Raw genomic sequence first — 18,330 nt, 5'->3', positions numbered from 1 at the left:
GAAGAGTTGATGCTTTTGAGTTGTGGTGCTGGCGAAGAATGCTGAAAATACCATGGACTGCTAAAAGAACTAACAGATCTGTCCTGGAGGAAGTGCACCCAAAATGTTCCTTGGAAGCGACAATAGCCAAACTTCATCTCACCTATTTTGGTCATGTTGTAAGAAGGGACCATTCCCTGGAAAAGGATGTCATGCTTGGTAGGGTGGAGGGTCGACGAAAGAGGGGGAGGCCTTCAACGAGATGGATTGATGATGGCTGTGATGATGGGCTTAAGTATAGCAAGGATCATGGAGGTGGCGTGGGATTGGGCAGTGTTTCATTCTGCTGTGCATGGGTTCGCTATGAGTCAGAAACGCCTCAATGGCACCTAACAACAACAATATTCTATATGTAAAATATCATAGCCATTTTGTTTAACTAGGTATTAAAGAATAGTGAGGGTTCATGTATTATGTACTGATTAATTTTGGGTACAAAAATGTTCAAATTTCCTCCCTTCCAGCACTAAACGTTTTCATTCTGTTACCTTCTATAAGTGATAAGGGCAATAGACTGTTTTTCAAATTTGCTTAGTTAGAATCCCATCCAGTTTCATCACTTGCTAGCCATCACACTTGGATAATTTTCTTTTGTTTTTGTGTTGTGCCACCAAGTCCCTTCTGACTCATAGGAATCTTACATGATAGAGGACAGCTGCCCCATAGGTTTCTTAGGCTGTAATCTTCATAGGAACAGATGGCCTTGCCTTTTTTCCTTCAGAGTGGTTGGTGGATTCAAATTGTTGACCTTTCAATCCTGGAATGAAAGTAATACCTTTTTTGCTTCCTATCCCATGAAGATTTTTTGATCTAAGTTAGAAGACTTCTGTGGTAACTCAACATTTTTGTATACATTTTACTTATCTTTAGTAATTTCTTTAATATTAATAGTGTTTCAGGCCAACACATAGCTTATAAATAACATAATGGTAAGCCTGTTACTGCTATGACATTAATTATGAATTGTGGATATAAACCAATAAAGTAAGATTCATTAAGTAATATGAAGATCTAAGGAAGAATCATCAGGTAGGACCAATATTTGCATATTTGGGGAAGAATGTAGGCCAGTGTGGTCAATTCATAGCAAATGAGAAGGAACATAGTATTGTGGAAGTAGGCAAGCCAGATTAGAGTCTTATAGGACGAGATAAGTAGCTCACATATTTTGTAGTGTAGTATATTATTACGCTCATTTAAAATACAGCATTGTTTAATAGATAAGGGGATACCCCATTGTTTAAAATCAGGAAAAGTGTGTGTCAGGACTGTATCTTTTCACCATAGTTATTCATTCTGTATGCTAAGCAAGCAATCTGACAATGTGGATTATATAAAGAAGAACGTGGTGTCAGGTTTGGAGGAAGACTCATTGACAGCCTGCAGTATGCAGATGACACAGCCTTGCTTGCTGAAAGTGAAGATGATTTGAAGCACCTACTGATGAAGATCGAATACTAAGGTCTTCAGTATGGATTACATCTCAACATAAAGAAAACAAAACCATTCATACGTGGACCAATAAGGAATATCACAATAAAAGGAGAAAAGATTGACATTGTTAGAGATTTCATTTTACTTGGATCTACAATCATTGCCCATGGAAGCAGCAGATCAAGAAATCATACCACATATTGCACCAAGCAAATCTGCTGCAAAAGACCTTTTTAAAATGTCAAAGAGCAAAGATGTCACTTTGAAAACTAAGGTGCACCTGACCCAAGCCATGGTCTTTTCAACAGCCTATAATGCCTGTCAAAACTGGGCAATGAATAAGGAAGACTGAGCAAAAATCGATGCATTTGAATTGTGGTACTGGTGAAGAATTTTGAAAATACCACGGACTGCCAGAAGAATGAAAAATATGTCTTTCTTCTTAGAAGCGACAAAGGCCAGACTTCATCTCATATACTTTGGTCATGTTGTCAGAAGGGACCAATCCGTAGAGAAGGATATCATGCTTCATAAAGTAGAGGGTTAGTGAAAAAAGGGAAAGACCATCAAGAAGATGGACTAACATAGTGGTTGCAATGATGGGCTCAAGCATAGCAATGATTGTAGCATGGCGCAGGAGAAGAAAATGTTTCATTCTGTTGTGCATGGGGTCACTATGAGTTGGAACCAACTCAACAGCACCTAATAACAACAACAGCTCTTCAACTGAAGGTAGTGTTAATTGCAAGAGTAAAGAAGTGTCATAAACCACACAACTGAATTTTGAAAGAGGAGCAGTTATAAATATGCCTGGTGTTGTCCCGTACATTTTTTTAGACTAAATGACTCCACATAATTATTGCATACTGTGCCTTGTATTCTTGTTATCTCTTGTAATCTATTCTAAATTTTTTTAAGGCCATGGATTTTGTTAAATTCAAACTACTGTAGTACAGGATTTTTAAACAAAAGTTTTATTAAAAATTTTTAAATCAAAACATTATATTCTAATGATTATAAGGAGGAATTGCTGGTGAGTTTGAACCACCAGCCTTCTGATTAGTAGTCAAATGCCTTAGACACTACAGCAATAGTCTCTTACCCCACCCCATCCCACTCTGAGTCCGATAACCCAGAGAAAGCACTATTAATTCTTTAATCTATTATTTCTGGGAATTAGTATCTGTTATGGATTGAATTGTGTTCCCAAAAAATATTTCTTGAAATCCTAACCCCTGTACCTGTAAATGTGACCCTGTTTGGAAATAAGGCTTTTTGTTATGTTAATTAGGTCATGCCAGTGTGTAGGGGTGGATCCTAAACCAAATAAAATCTGAGTTATAAAAAACTAGAATATATACACAGATACACACACATTGGAAGAAAATATATGAAGACAGACATACAAGGCAGATGCATCTACAAGCCCAGGAACTCCAAGGATTGCTCACTATTAGAAGCTGACATAGACAGAGAAGGACTTCCTCCTGATGCCATGCCCTAAATTCAGACTTGTAGCTTCCTGGACTATGAAAAATAAATATCTGTCCTTTAAAACCATCCCTTTGTGGTATTTTTCTTACAGCAACAGTAGGTAACTAAGTCTTATATCTCTAAATAATGAGATTTACCACAATTTTTTAGTTCCTCAACTTCAAAAGACTCTTTTTGCTTCTTTGATGGATAATAATTTCACTGACATGTGGGGCTCATCAGATAGAATACACAAGAATCAAACTGTGGAAAGAGGTAATGGAGACACTCAATATCATCAGTCAAAATAAGGCAAGGAGCTGACAGTGAAAAACCATCAAATACTTATATGCAATTTCAAGTTAAAGCTGAAGGAAATGAAAACAAGCCCAAGAGGCCAAAATATGACCTTGATTATATCCCATCCGAATTTACAGACCACCTGAAGAATATATTCAGTGCATTGAACACCAGTGACTGAGGACCAGAGAAGATGTGGGATGACATCAAGAAAATCATACATGAAGAAAGCAAACTGTCATTACAAAAACAGGAATGGACAAGACCAAAATGGATGTCAGAAGAGACTCTGAAACTTTCTGTTGAATGTAGTGTAGCTAAAGCGAATGGAAGAAATGCTGAAATAAAAGAGCTGAACAGAAGATTTCAAAGGTTGGATTGGGAAGTAAAGTATTATAATGAAATATGCAAAAACCTAGAGTTAGAAAACCAAAAAGGAAGAACACACTCAGCATTTCTCAAGCTGAAAGAACTGAAGAAAAACTTCAAGCCTCGAGCTGCAATATTAAAGGATTCAATGGGCAAAATACTAAACGATGTGGGAAACATCAAAAGAAGATGGGAGAAATAGTCACTATATGATGCTCAACCACTTCAGGAGGTAGCATATGATCAAAAACCAATGATACTGAAGGAAGAAGTCCAAACGGCACTAAAGGAATTGGCAAAAACAAGGCCATTGAGATGTTTCAACAAATGGATGCAGTGCTAGAGACACTCACTTATGCCAAGAAATTTGGAAGACAACTACATGGCCCACAGACTGGAAGAGATTGATGTTGGGTCCCATTTTAAAGAAAGGTGATCCAATAGAATGTGGAATATTATCATTAATACCACATGCAAATAAAATCTTGCTGAAGATAATACAAAAATGGTTGCAGCAGTATATTGACAGGGAACTTCCACAAATTCAAGCTGGTTTCAGAATAGACAAGAATGAGAGATAACGTTGCTGATGTCAGATGGACCTTGGCTGAAAGCAAAGAATGTCAGAAAAATCTTTACCTGTGTTTTATTGACTATGCAAAGGAATTCAACTGTGTGGATCATAACAAATACAGATAACATTAAGAAGAATGGTAATTGCAGAACACTGAATTGTGCTCATAAGGAACCATTACATAGACCATGAGACTGTCGTTCAAACAGAACAAAGGGACACTACATGGTTTAAAATCAGGAAGGGTGTGTGTCAGCGTTTTATCTTTTCATCATACTTACTCAGTCTGTATAATGAGCAAATAATCCAAAAGCTGGACTATATGAAGAACATGGTGTCAGGATTGGAGGAAGACTCGTTAACAACCTGCAATATGCAGATGGCACAAGCTTCCTTGATGAAAGTGAAGAAGACTTGAAGTACTTACTGATGAAGATCAAAGACTGTAGTCTTTGGTATGGATTACACCTCAACATAAAGAAAACAGAAATCCTCACAAATGGAGCAATAAGAAAGATCACAAAAATGGAGAAAAGATTGAAGTTGCCAGGGATTTCGTTTTACTTGGATCCACAATCAATACCCATGGAAGGAGCAATCAAGAAATCAGATATCGTATTGCACTGGGTAAATCTGCTGCAAAAGACTTTAATGTGTTAAAGAGTAAAGATGTCTCTTTGAAGACTAAGATACCCCTAACACAAGCCATGGTATTTTCAATTGCCTCATATACATAAGAGAGCTAGACAAAGAAGAAGGAAAACGAAGGAACTGATGCCTTTGAATTGTGCTGCTGGTGAAGAATACTGAAAATATGGACTGCCAGAATAATGAACAAATCTGTCCTGGAATAAGTCCAGCCAGAATGCTCCTTAGGAGCAAGAATGGCCAGACTTCATCTCATCTACCTCAGTCATATAGTCAGAAGGGATCAGTGCCTGGAGAGGGTATCATGCTTGGTAAAGAGCTCTGGTAGCGTAGTGCCTAAGGCACTTGACTGCTAACCATAAGGCTGGCAGTTCAAACCCACCAGCCACTCCTGGGAAGGAAGGTTGGGCAATCCTACTTCTGTAGTGATACTGCCTCGGAAACCCAAGGAGGGGTCACTATGAGTCGGGGCCGACTCGATGGCACATAACAACAACAACAAAGTACAGGGTCAGTGAAAAAGGGGAAGACCCTCAACAAGATGGATTGACACAGTAGCTACAATGATGGGCTCACTCGTAGCAGGGATTGTGAGGGTGTGCTTGACTGGGTAGTGTTTCATTCTGTTGTGCATAGAGTCACTGTGAGTTGGGACCAACTCGATAGCACCTAACAACAACATGTTCATCTTTCTAATATATTTCATTATTGAAAAAAAAATCCTCTTTTGGTTATCATGTTAGCTTAAGCAACAAATTAACCTTTGTTTCTTGTTTCATCACTTATAAACATCTTTCAAATCTTCACATTTCAGAGAACAATATTACTGCCCATTGATATTTAAAAAGTTGGCTAAAACAACTCTGTTTAGATGGAGCATAGAACACCACAATTACTTCTCCCTCCCTGGCCATTAAGTATGGTCCTTTGTCTTCCAAATAGTGGCCCTTGTTTTTCAACTCTTAAGTGCATTACGTCTGAACTATATGTGATATAATTCATATCTGTAATAGCAATTAATGGCTTGATTAATTTTATCTGAAAATCTATAGCTTCATGTTAGTAAGTCATTTAAATATCTAGGATCCTACTCAATGAGAAGAACAATGCCAGTTTAATTTTCTTGGTATTTTATCTGGCGTAGTTCCACTTATAATAAGGTTCTTATGACAAAGATTTTTGGGATATTTACAAATAAATTTATTCAAACTGATCTAATTCATTAGTGACAGAATAGGAGACTTTGTAGAGCAAGGTAACCCAAATAGTTGAATTTAGAAGAATTAGTGATTTTTTTCCAATATTTTCAATATTTTCTTCAAAAGAAACTGGTCAGTATACTGGGAAGACTTTAGATTTTTTGATATGTTATGAAATTATGAGACCATTTTGGTTTTTCATACCTATGCCCTCTAACTTCTGAGATAGTCACAGTTGGGCTGGGATGTAGAGATGATGGAGCAGATTTAACAAGACCTCTAAGCCAGATATTTTTCAGGGATCTGTAAATTCTGGCACACTGTTAGGGCACTTAAACCCCTCTTGTTGACAATGTAGCGATCAAGTATTCAAATATTAGTACATTATTGACAATTGGAGTTGGATAGAAATGTGGTTAAGTGGTATCTATTCCTTATATCACAGTAGAGAGTAGTGTTGGATTAAAATAATTTAACAAATTGATCAGAAATTAGGATAAATTTCTGTCCTTTAAAGCCATCTCCTTGTGGTATTTTTCTTACAGCAACACTACGTAACTAAGTCTTATCTCTCTAAATAATGAGATTTACCACAATTAGGATAATGGAATATAGTAAGGAACAAACATAAAGTACTATGGTTGGAGAGGAAAAATAGCATAAACTCCCAAGAATCAGTAATTGCCTATATTAAATAAAGTTGGAAAATCTCTTAGTAGTAAAGGAATAATTAGATTAGCATAGTTAAAATGTAGTGTTGTGGTTAAAGTAAACACAATACTTGGTCACATAAATAGAAATCAAGAATGTAGGAAACTTGAGATTATTTTTTCCATTGTACTTGCCACTGCTCAGACCTTTACAAGAGCATTGTTTCTAGTTCTGGTCTCTACCACTAAAGGACATGGAGAACTTGGAGAAAGTTCAGAGGAGGACCACAAAGATGATTAAAGGGTTGAAAATGAAACCTACAAGAAAAATTTTAAAGTAGCACAGATTATTATTCCGGAGAAGAGAAGACCTTAGAGGTATTTAATCTATGCATAAAGAATGGAGACCAGATGTTCTCAATCTTCAGTGAAGGTCAAATAAAAAACAAATCAACCTGAAGCATGAAGAATTTAGATTACATATGAGGAAAATTTTACACTTAGAATGTAAGAATAAGTGACTAAGGGACATCGTAAAATATTTCATAATACTTTAGATTTTTATAGATAACATGGAACTGCCCAAAGTGCATTTGAGGCATTTATCTTTCTGGAGTTCATTAGATAAATCTTAATTTTTTACACCTTTTTTCTGGTTGTGGAGAATTAATAGTTGATATGGAAATTTTCAGTCCTTATGGAAATATTTTTACTTGATATGGTAGTGTAATTTGAGTTACAAGTCAATTCTGTTCATAAGGATAGAGTATGAAGTTTCATTACGTCAAAAGATTAATATGACCTCTCAACATCTTTTTTAAACCACACATACTTTTAATCAGATCTCACTTTAGAAGATAAATGATACCTGTTATTTGTTTGCCTGTTTTGATGACAAATATCAAAAAAGAAAAAGGATTATGTTAAATTTTCAATGTATTCTTACCCTGTATTTTAATTTTTGTACATATATTTATAAAAGCAGAACAATAGTACAGTGTTCTAATGGTTTTTTTTTTTTTTTTCCTAAGAATTAAAAAAACACCCAAACTCACTGCCGTGGAGTCAGATCTGACTCATAGCAGCCCCTTTTTCGGTTTCCAAGGCAGTATCACTACGGAATAGATTGCCCGGTTTTCCTTCCGAGGAGTGGCTGGTGGGTTTGAACCGCCAGCCTTCTGGTTAGCAGTCAAATGCCTTAGGCACTATGCTACCAGAGCTCCTTTTCTAAGAATAGCACTTCTATATGCATTTTTAAGAAAATGAACTTGGTCTTTCAAAACCAACGATGTTGTAATAGTTTGCCTGACCATAAATAAAAATTATTTATCTTTGTAAACCAACTTAAATCAACTACCAAAGCACTGACCAGAAGAACTAGAATATTGGTTGTTTGTGGCTAGATTGAAAGACATGTATACTAACAATAGAAAAATTCTTCTCCCTGTTGAGCAATGCTTAACGCGTATATTATGCTTTTCCTTTCTTGATTTAAATAGATCCTTTGGTTTTGAGGTTTTTTGAGGAAGACGACAAAATAAGCTGTGTATTTTATTTTAAATCAAAGAGCTGTTGTGGTCTACCATGTTCTGTAAAACTAAAAAGATGCTGTAAGTAAAAATTACAAGTGAAAAAAATTTCAATGCAGTAAAGTGTGTGAAGTTATTTGTATAAAAAGCTCATATATTGTGAAGAATATAAAAGTAGACTGATTAATTTTACCTTGTTCATAAAGCAATCTCATTATACATTGATGTCAAATGTGAGGTTTTTCTTAATGCTAGTGGAAGTTGTAATTTTTTTGTAGAAGAGTAATTTTTTTCTAAGCAGAGAACAAATTATTCATTATTTTACTTTTTAGAAAACTATCTTTTTTCATTCAATATATTTTACCCGTTTTTGTTCTAAGGGCTGTAATGATTGCAAATATTTTAACATTAAAAATACATAATGTTTTTTATTCATGCAGCTTCAGGGGAGGTATTAGGATTATTGTATTTAATCCCTTAAAGAGGCATTGAATTTACTCCCTTAAATTGTCTCTCAGGGTGACAGTGGTGAATTTAGTACATTCTAAACCTGGCCCTTTACCTTGGAGAGTTAAAAATCTAATTTTTGTCAGCATGCAAACTCATCTTCAGCAGTAGACTCACAGTTAACTGAACTCCTGAAATGGATCTTTGTGAAGCCATAATGCCAACTTATTAATTGACAATAAAAAATATAGCTGATAATGGACTAGAATACATTAACTAACATGATCGGTATTTTTCGTTCTTATGGTTGAAGTATATGAAAATCTTAATCATAATAATCTGAAGACATTTAATAATTGTACAATGAGAAATGGTAACATCCTAGGGATCAAAGACCCATAAAAGTCATATAGTTATTGTTTTTGTTTATTCGTTCTGTCCTCTTTTTTTATTATTATTATTTGTTCTTGTTGTTGTTGTTATGTGCCAGCAAGTCGGACCCGACTCATAGCGACCCCTCCTTGGGTTTCTGAGGCAGTATCACTATGGAAATAGATTGCCCCGTCTTCCTTCCGAGAGTGGCTGGTGGATTTGAACCGCCAGCCTTCTGGTTAGCAGTCAAGTGCCTGATTAGCTGGTAGCATAATGCTTAAGGCACTTGACTGCTTAACCAGGAGGCTGGTGGGTTTCCTCGGAAGGAAGGTTGGGCAATCTACTTCCGTAGTGATACTGCCTCCGAAACCCAAGGAGGGGTCGCTATGAGTGGGGGCCGACTCGTCGGCACATAACAACAACTACCAACAATACGTTTTGGAAGGCAAATGAGGCTTATATAAGTAACTAGTATAAAGCAATGTTGTTGTTATGTGCCGTCGATTTACCAAGACAACACTATGTTATATGTACATTTTTATGATTTTTGTTTCCTGATGAACACACAAGAACTTATATCCAACTGTGTTTTGATACCTGAAAAATAACTTCCTTTCTATTAACTGTTGACAAGGTTATCAAATAAGGGGCTTATGGAAGTAAAAGCTGTTAAATGTTTCCTGAGAGCAATTCTTCTCTAGACATGAAACACTGAGCAGTAGGTATTACGCTAGCTCCTGGGATACAATGGATATCAAAAGAATTTGCAGTCTAGTAGGAAAGACATAGTATAAAATTATAAAATTATGAGTTTGCTGAGAGTTCTGAAGGAGAAGTTTAGGGTGGTCTGAGAGTATTTGTAAACTTCTAGTTAGGGAAGACTTCTTTGAAGAAGTGTATTGACTAGGGATGTGAAAGGTTAATAGGAGTAACCTAGCAAAGAGGACACAGGTGGGTGGAAGTATTCCAGGTGGAGGAAATAGCAAGGTCAAAGGTCATGAACTAGGGAAGGAAGGTTGGGCAATGTACTTCCTTAGTGATACCACCTGGGAAACCCAAAGAGGAGTTGCTATGAGTCAGATCCGACTTGACGGTAGTGAGTATAATGTGTCCAGGAAGTTGTTGTTGTTGTTATTAAGTGCCGTCGAGTTGTTTCCGACTCATAGCGACCCCATGTACAGCAGAACGATTGCCCCATCTTCCTTCTCAGTGTTGGCTGGTGGATTTGAATCACCACCCCTCTGGTTAGCAGTCAGATGCCTTAGGCACTACACCACCAGAGCTCCTAATCAAGGATTTTGTTGTGTTGTTGTTATGTGCTGTGGAGGGAGTCATGGAGTCGGCCCTGACTCATAGCGACCCCTCCTTAGGTTTCCCAGGCAGTATCACTATGGAAGTAGATTGCTGATCAAGGATAGGACATGGCAATATGAATGAAAATCTTTAAATTTGTTTCATTTCTTTCTTCAGTGAATAACTTTCCTCAGATAATGAATGTCATTTGGATAAAAGGATAAGAGTATTATCAAAGATGCAATCTGTGAAATGAGCTACATATACCTAACCTATTTATTTAAAGTAGCCTTATAATGTTTTTCATTTTTCATAAAGAGTAGTGTGCATTCTTGCCTACATTGGTTTAAAATACTTTTTTCTATTATTTTATTATAGTTGTCTTTATAATTGAAGTCATTTTTATAGTACTGATGCCTCCAAATCTCAGAAGGAAAGCAGAAAAACACCATGCCACTCTCACATGGCTTTCACTGCCACATCTTAGAGAACTAACTGAGACAATGCAGTATATAGGACATTCTGTTGAGAAATGAGTCTGTGACTCAGTGTTAAACAAATGAAACTCAAAGTCTAACTTTCAATTCATTACATTTTCAACACTGAGTCATTAAAAGGAATCTTCCTTTACAATGATTATTTCCTTACTTAAGAATGGAATGTAGTTTTATGGAAAAGTTTTAAGGACCCATCCATTTTTGTTTGTTTGTTTATCCTTGTAAGGTAGTACTATATTTTGAAAAACATGATTTTGTCAGTTTCTTCTCATAGCCAGGCTTAGCCAAAAGTTATTAGGATAGTGAAGAGTTGAAAGTATACAGCGCAGAAAATATACCAGTGTTACAATCACAGATATTCAATCTTCCTCTCTGGTTTTGATCTTATTAATCAGTTCATCCTCACTGTCAATTTAGGATAATGGAACGGCAGCATGTGCATTTATCCAGTTATCCAAAAGGGAAACTCTTTAGTCACTAGGCTTTATGTAAATTCCCTAAGATCATACTTCATAGTTCTTTTTCATCTGCCATGATACTTTCGTTAGTCTCCTCTGAAAAGATAGCAAAAAATATATACCAGCAACAGTAGGCCATGTTTCTCTCCAAGCTCATCAGTTGTGAACCCAGTGAACATTTTCTAATCATATTTCAGCTTTTCCTTCACTTCTCAGGACTCTACGGAAGTAGATTGCCCAATCTTCCTTCTGAGGAGTGGCTGGTGGGTGTGAACCGCTAGCCTCATTGTTAGCAGTTGAATGCCATAGGCACTATGCCTCCAGAGCTCTTTTTGGTTTGGTTTGGTTTTTTCCTCAGGACTCCAGTGTCCTACTTAGCCTAAGCTGGAGTTTAAGCCAGAGGCTTAAATTTATACCACATCTGGATTTAGTATAGAAGAGATTTAGTATTAAAAAACAAACAAACAAAAGAAACCCTCACTGCCATTAAGTCAATTCCGACTCATAGTGGCCTCCATTGGGTTTCCAAGGTGTAAATCTTTATGAAAGCCTCATCTTTCTTCCGCAGAGCGGCGGGTGTGTTCAAACCACTGTCCTTTTTGGTTAGCAGCTAAATGCCTTAACCACTGCACCACCAGAGTTCTTTTTGAGGATTAGTATATTAGAGACTAATTCATATCAAGGGTGCTGAGAGAGGGGATCTTCTATTTCCTCTTCTCTTCTTTCTTCAGTTTGTACTTCAGCAAGTCCTAAAAGTACACTAATTATCTCTTTGAGATAAAAGCAAGATGCCATGCCTTATTTTGATGTGCTTCAGGTCTGGAGAATAAGGCAAAAACATAGTATCAAGAAAAGTTGATAGGCTAGAGAAAACATAATGCAAAGTAAAAATGAGAAAGTTAAAGAAAGGGAAAACCAAAAAAAAAAAAAAAAAAGCCAAACTCACTGCCATCGACTGAGATCTGATTCATAGCAACCCCTCCTTGAGTTTCTGAGGCAGTGTCACTACGAAAGTAGATTTTCCACTCTTTCTTCCGAGGAATGGCTGGTGGTTTTGAACCTCCAGCCTTCTGATAGCAGTCAGATGCCTTAAGCACTACGCCACCAGAGCTCCCTGAAAGAAAGAGAATTAGTGTGAAATTTGTGAGGATTATTACCATGGCATAAAATTGAAAACTGATATTTAAAACTAAGTTGAGAAGACTAATGGATAGTTGTAAGACATGAAATAAACTGGTTCATACTTGGCCTTGTTTGAGAAAACATGGCTTACGTGTAATACTGCTTGAGTTGAATTAATTTTCAAGTTTCATTCTATCTGTAGTAGTATAGAGCTCTGTTGGTGTAGTGGATATGGCACTTGACTGCTAACTGGAAGGTCAGCGGTTCAAACCCACCAGCTACTCCAAGGAAGGAAGACTGGGCAATCTACTTCCATAAAGATTTACAGCCTCGGAAACCCAGTGGGGGTCTCTATGAGTCTGAAATGACTTGATGACAGTGAGTTTTGTTAGTTTTATGAGTATAGAACTGAAACAAAAAGAACTGTTTGTAAGAAAGGAAAGATCAGAAATTTATATATAAAAAAGAAGGAAAATAGGAATAAAGGAATGACTGGAAGAAGAAAGAGGGGGATAAAAAAATAAACCCACCAAAAATACATTTAAAAGGGTAAAATGTGAAAAAATGGGAAGTTTATAAATTATGAAAATGACTAAGTCAATTTTTAATATATCAAAGGATATCTTACACTTAGGCTAAACATTTTGTTATTTGGTGTCAGAGATTAGTTCACAAGGATATCATTATAAAAATGCTCAGAGTAATTGTATCAATATTGATTTAGCATTATAAATGTTATATATTTTTAAATATGCAAAGGGACTTTATGGGCTCCATCTTTTATTATATTTAGTTATAGTGGAGAGCAGCATTGATATAAGGCTGACCAACATTAGAAATGCTTTCTGTTGAGCAATTTGTTTAGCTGTTTGCAAATTCACTTAAATACATAATATTAATTTAATCCCCATTGCTGTGTTACACTAGCTTATTATAATGATCATCATTTAACAAGAACCCATATCAAAGTTGAAATAACTCCAAATAGTGTTTATAGATCAGAAGTATAAAATATAGTCTGTGACTATGACAAATATTCCAGCAGGTTCAAAAGAAGCTGAGAATCAAAAGCCACCCATTATCTTTTTGTAAAAGCAGTGGCAATGTGCACACAAGCTATTCTAGCTTCAAAACAGATGGTGGATGGTTTCATGGAGCTTGGGATTACAAAAATCCACTTTAATCTTTCTTTCTTGCTGGCCGGCGTCCACTGGCTTGCAGCCAGAGCCTGTGAGTATAGTGCAGCTGGTGATGTCCCCCAGAGTGCTGAAAATGCCAACACTTAGGCTGGCTGCTCATCAGTGCACTGGTTGTGGTCTGACAACCAAAGCTCCAAGAAAGAAATGTGATGAATATACAAAAATATTTTACAAATTTGATCATATTAAAAATTTCATCTCTCTTTTTTTTCTCCTTCATAGATATGATATCTGCACTTATAAAAATAAGCCCTGTGGAACACTGGGTAAGTTTTTTATAAAGAGAGAAGAGTTTAGATCGTATATTTGGAGCGATGACTTTTACTCTTCTTTATTAAATTAGTCATTTTCCTTTCTGGTACATCTGAAATTACCTATATAAATTGCTAAACTTGACCCTATAGATATATCATTTACTAGGAAACAAGTGTACATTATTTAAATTTTGTTGGCTTTTTTTTTCTGGTAGTTGGAATGGAGATTAAATATATTTAGAAGATTCAAAATCATCAAGCAATAATTACAAATTAAAAAATTACCACTCATTCTCATATAGTCCATCTCTATAGTGTATTTCCAAAAATATGAAGGAGTGTGAGAGCAGATAAAAGCAGCTAGCATCTTCAGATTCCAGGCTAGAAAAAGGAAACCTGTTGCCATCAAGTCGATTTCAACTTACAGTGTGAGTGACCTTATAGGACAGAGTAGAACTGCCCAACAAGTTTCCAAACTGTATTCTTTACAGAAGCAGACTGCCACATCTTTCTTCTATGGAGCAGCTGGTGCGTTGGAACTACCAACCTTTTGGTTAGCAGCTGAGCACTTAACCACTGTGCCACCAGGGCTCCTTAGGAAAGGAAAAGATAAGGGGAAGCTTTGGGACTACTTAAAGGGGAGGCATTGAGAACATACTTCTTTTGATGGAAAAAATATCCCCCATAAATTTAGAGATTTATAACATTAAAAAAGAAAAAAGGCAATTTTTATAAGTATTATAACCAGAGGTGGAGAGAGGAGAGGATTTTCTTTACTGTGCTCCTCTAATATCATTTGGTTTATAAAAATCATTTCTGAACTGTTCTCAAATTTTAAAATCAACTTTTGTCACAGGCATAGTTTATTGATTGAAAGTTAGCTGCAAATACAAATGGGGGAAAACGGTAACTTTCCTCTAGACTAAGCTAATTAAGCAACTAGTTACTAAAAGAAACAGGTGCTTTTATCTATGATTAATTCTTTGTCACAGAGAACTTTTACAGAAGGTAAACAACTGAAGATGAATTTTCTAGTTTTTCTTTAACAAGTCTCAGTTCTCTTATCTATTAAGTAATAATTATGAAACTTCTTCTTAAGTACCTCAAAAGTACTTTGGGAAGATCAAGTTAAAGATGTGGGAGAGAAGATGTTACCCAACTTTCTGGAAAGTTCAGTGAAACATCTCTTCAGAGATTAAAAATGCTCTTGATGGTTTTACCTGCCTTTTTCAGTTTCTCCCAACACATTTCCCTCAGGATTTATGGTTTAAGAAATAATCATCTCATTTAGCCCATGCTGAGTATAACTGTGGAGAACTTTGCTAGTGAAAAAGACAGCTATAGAAAGAACTTGTCTTGCAAAGAGAGTTCACATAAAAAATTTTTCTTTCTAGTGTTTAGGCTAGGAGCTCTGGTAGCATAGTGCCTAAGACATTTGACTGCTAACCAGAGGGTTGGCGGTTCAAACCCACCAGCCACTCCTCGGAAGGAAGGTTGGGCAATCTACTTCCGTAGTGATATCGACTCGACAGCACATAACAACAACAACAGTGTTTAGGCTAGCATGACCAGGATAATCTAAGGGAAGAGGCCATAAACCAGAAACTCACACCTGGGTATGACAGTTTCAATGCACTGCTTTGTACAATTTATTTAAACTCTTTGATCCTCAATTTCCTAATCTATAAAATAGGGCTAATACCTGCCTCCACACAACAGAGATATTGTTAAAATCAAGGCAGAAAATATATAGGTGTTAAGTAACCAAAACTCACTGCCCTTGAGTCAGATCCAACTCATAGCGACTCTCCCTTGGGTTTCTGAGGCGATATCACTAGGAAAGTAGATTGCCCAACCTTCTTTCCGAGGAGTGGCTGGGGGTTTGAACCGCCAGCCTTCTGGTTAGCAGTCAAATGCCTTAGGCACCAAAAATAAAATGGTATTATTATTTAATTGTAGAAATTATCTGTATTGTTTTACTTAACCTCTCTGTTTACTGTTCAAATTCTGTCTTTTCTAAATGCTTAATCAATTTTAAATAAAGTAGCTACTAAGCCTCAAAACAAGTATAAACATATAAACAACAGCTTGTATTTATCTAGTGGGAGTATATATATATACTTTATATATATATATGTATATGTAGTGTACTATTAGGGAGCTGCTGTGGTGTAGTACCTAAGGCATTTAACTGTTAACCAGAAGGCTGGCAGTTCAAACCCATCAACACTCCTCGCAAGGAAGGTTGAGCAATCTACTTCTGTAGTGATACTGCCTCAGAAACCCAAGGGGGGGTCGCTATGAGTTGGATCCGACTAGATGGCAGTGATTTTTTGAGTTAGTGTACCATTAATATATATACTAATTGTTAATCTATATACCACCAACCAGTTAACCCTCATGTCAATCCTGACTCATGGCAACCCACTGTGTGTCAGAGTAGAACTATGGTCCATAGCATTTTCAGTGGCTAATTTTTCAGAAGTACATAGCCAAGTCTTCCTTTTGAAGCACCTCTGGATAGACTCCGACCTCTAACCCTTTGATTAACAACCAAGTGTACTACCCAGACACCCAGAGGCACTTAGGCACACATGAGGTCTCTCTCTCTCTCTCTTTCTCTCTCTCTCTCTATATATATGCTGGCACACATATATTCTGTTCAGTTCTGCTTTTTATGGATCACTTGTTTACATTGAGATGTTCTTCATTTTGACAGCAGTAAAAATGCCTACTACTTTTATTGTCTTTATTGCCAAGGAGCATTGAAGTATTTCTCTATTTCTCTATCCAACTATGCTTTTTGTTTTTTCAAAATAATCTATTCCAACTTTGATAGTTTGTGAATTTCTAAAATACATATATTCATAGTTGGGTACCTGTCAGTGCATTTTCAAGCTTTTATATAAATTATTTTTTAAAAATTTTAAAAATTATTTATTTATTTTATGCTTCTTAGTCAAAACTGAATGAACTGATAGTGTGTGTGTATATGTGTGTGCGTGCTATAAATAACCTGTGAGCAAAAATGTATTATCAGTGCAGAATTTATCAGATTATTTATTTTGAATTCCCATTCTAGTAACTTTCATGTTGGGCTTTATACAGATGATTCCATGTTCTCTTGCTTAGTACCTCTGATGACCAATTGTAATGTGGCTGAGTAGTTTAAAGGGTGCAAACTGTGGCCATCAACCTGAAGAAATCTAGATGACCAAATAGTAATCAAAACTCTATTAACAGAATCACGCCTAAGAACTTAGACAATTTCAGTGTTATAGGGTAACAGGAAATGGTGAAAGATTGTGAAAATATATTAGTATTTAATATATTCCTTTTATGTTACCTAAGATTTACCTTTACACTTTCAACCAACAAGTAATAGTTATTTTCCAAATATGTTATTCTTTTAGTAGAGCTAGTAATTTTATATAAAATATGAGAAGTGTTAATTTCATAATAGTTATTCTTAGCAATCCTGTTTTTGCTACATTTCATAAAGGTTGAAACAGAAAATGTATTCAAACAACCTTTTATTCTTCTCGTCTGATAGGCCTTGTTGAACTCTATTGGCTTAAAGTCATGTAAAGAAAAATATTATACTACAAATTTTCAAAAATTCATTTTCTCCATCCTTCTCTTATAAAAAATTTCTGACTAATAATAAAATGAAATTAAGTCATCTTGCCTTAGCTGGTCCCTCTTTTTACTTTCTCTTCTTCATGTCCTAAGAACTTTAAGTGAATGGAAGGGCAGCACAAGGGCATCACCATCATTTATAACTCTGAGGCAGAAATCGACCCCCCTTTGAGACACACACACACAAACAGTAGGAAAAGCAAACAATCCATTAGTAAATCCATTAGTAAATCCAGCACCAACCTCAATTCTGTACCAATGTGATTACGTTGATATTTTATATTAGATGATACTGGGGAAAAAATCAACAACACTTTATAGAGCTTTCCTGGCATTAAATATCTGGATTGAATAGCTTTTACTGTTCCAAATTAGTGCAACTGGGAAATTCTTCCTAGCATAGAACGTTGCTTATTGCACTCAATAAATGCTCATTGAATTGAATTAAAATTACTTTTGTTTGGAAGATAAATATTAATATTTTGTCAAGAAAGTAGACTTCAAATAAATAAAAGGTGTTCTTTTTTTTCCCCTACTCTTCCTTCAGTGTCTTCTAAATGACTTTTAGTCTCTGTATGTTTTAAGTATGATTTGGCATCTGTTTCCTTATAAAGGATGACATTTTCTTTTGCATAAAAATTCCTTTTTCCTAAGCACCATTTTAAAATTTTATAATGAATCACAGAGCATGATATTATTTTGGAATTGGATATTAAAGCTTCTACATACTAATATTCCCAAGGGAAAAATACCTTGAGTAACATAACATTTCACTAGAATCAGCGAATTAACACCATAGTTTTTCTTTATTAGTAAAACGCCAACTTACTGACG

At 35.8% G+C, this 18,330-nt stretch overlaps 1 protein-coding gene across 1 annotated transcript in view; it reads left to right on the top strand.

The window, feature by feature from the left end:
• ADAMTS6 (ADAM metallopeptidase with thrombospondin type 1 motif 6) overlaps window positions 1-18,330 on the top strand; it is a 461,116-nt gene that overhangs the window by 189,186 nt on the left and 253,600 nt on the right. The window contains exon 7 of the mRNA XM_007952853.2: window positions 13,826-13,869. Coding sequence (XP_007951044.1) covers window positions 13,826-13,869 — 44 coding nt within the window. The remainder of the gene's footprint in view (window positions 1-13,825; window positions 13,870-18,330) is intronic.

Source organism: Orycteropus afer, unplaced genomic scaffold (assembly GCF_000298275.1).
Source record: "Orycteropus afer afer isolate SDZICR_OR568_19922 unplaced genomic scaffold, OryAfe1.0 scaffold00362, whole genome shotgun sequence".
In the NCBI taxonomy this organism is placed as follows: Eukaryota; Metazoa; Chordata; class Mammalia; order Tubulidentata; family Orycteropodidae; genus Orycteropus; species Orycteropus afer.
This window is presented reverse-complemented; position numbering and strand designations above follow the sequence as displayed.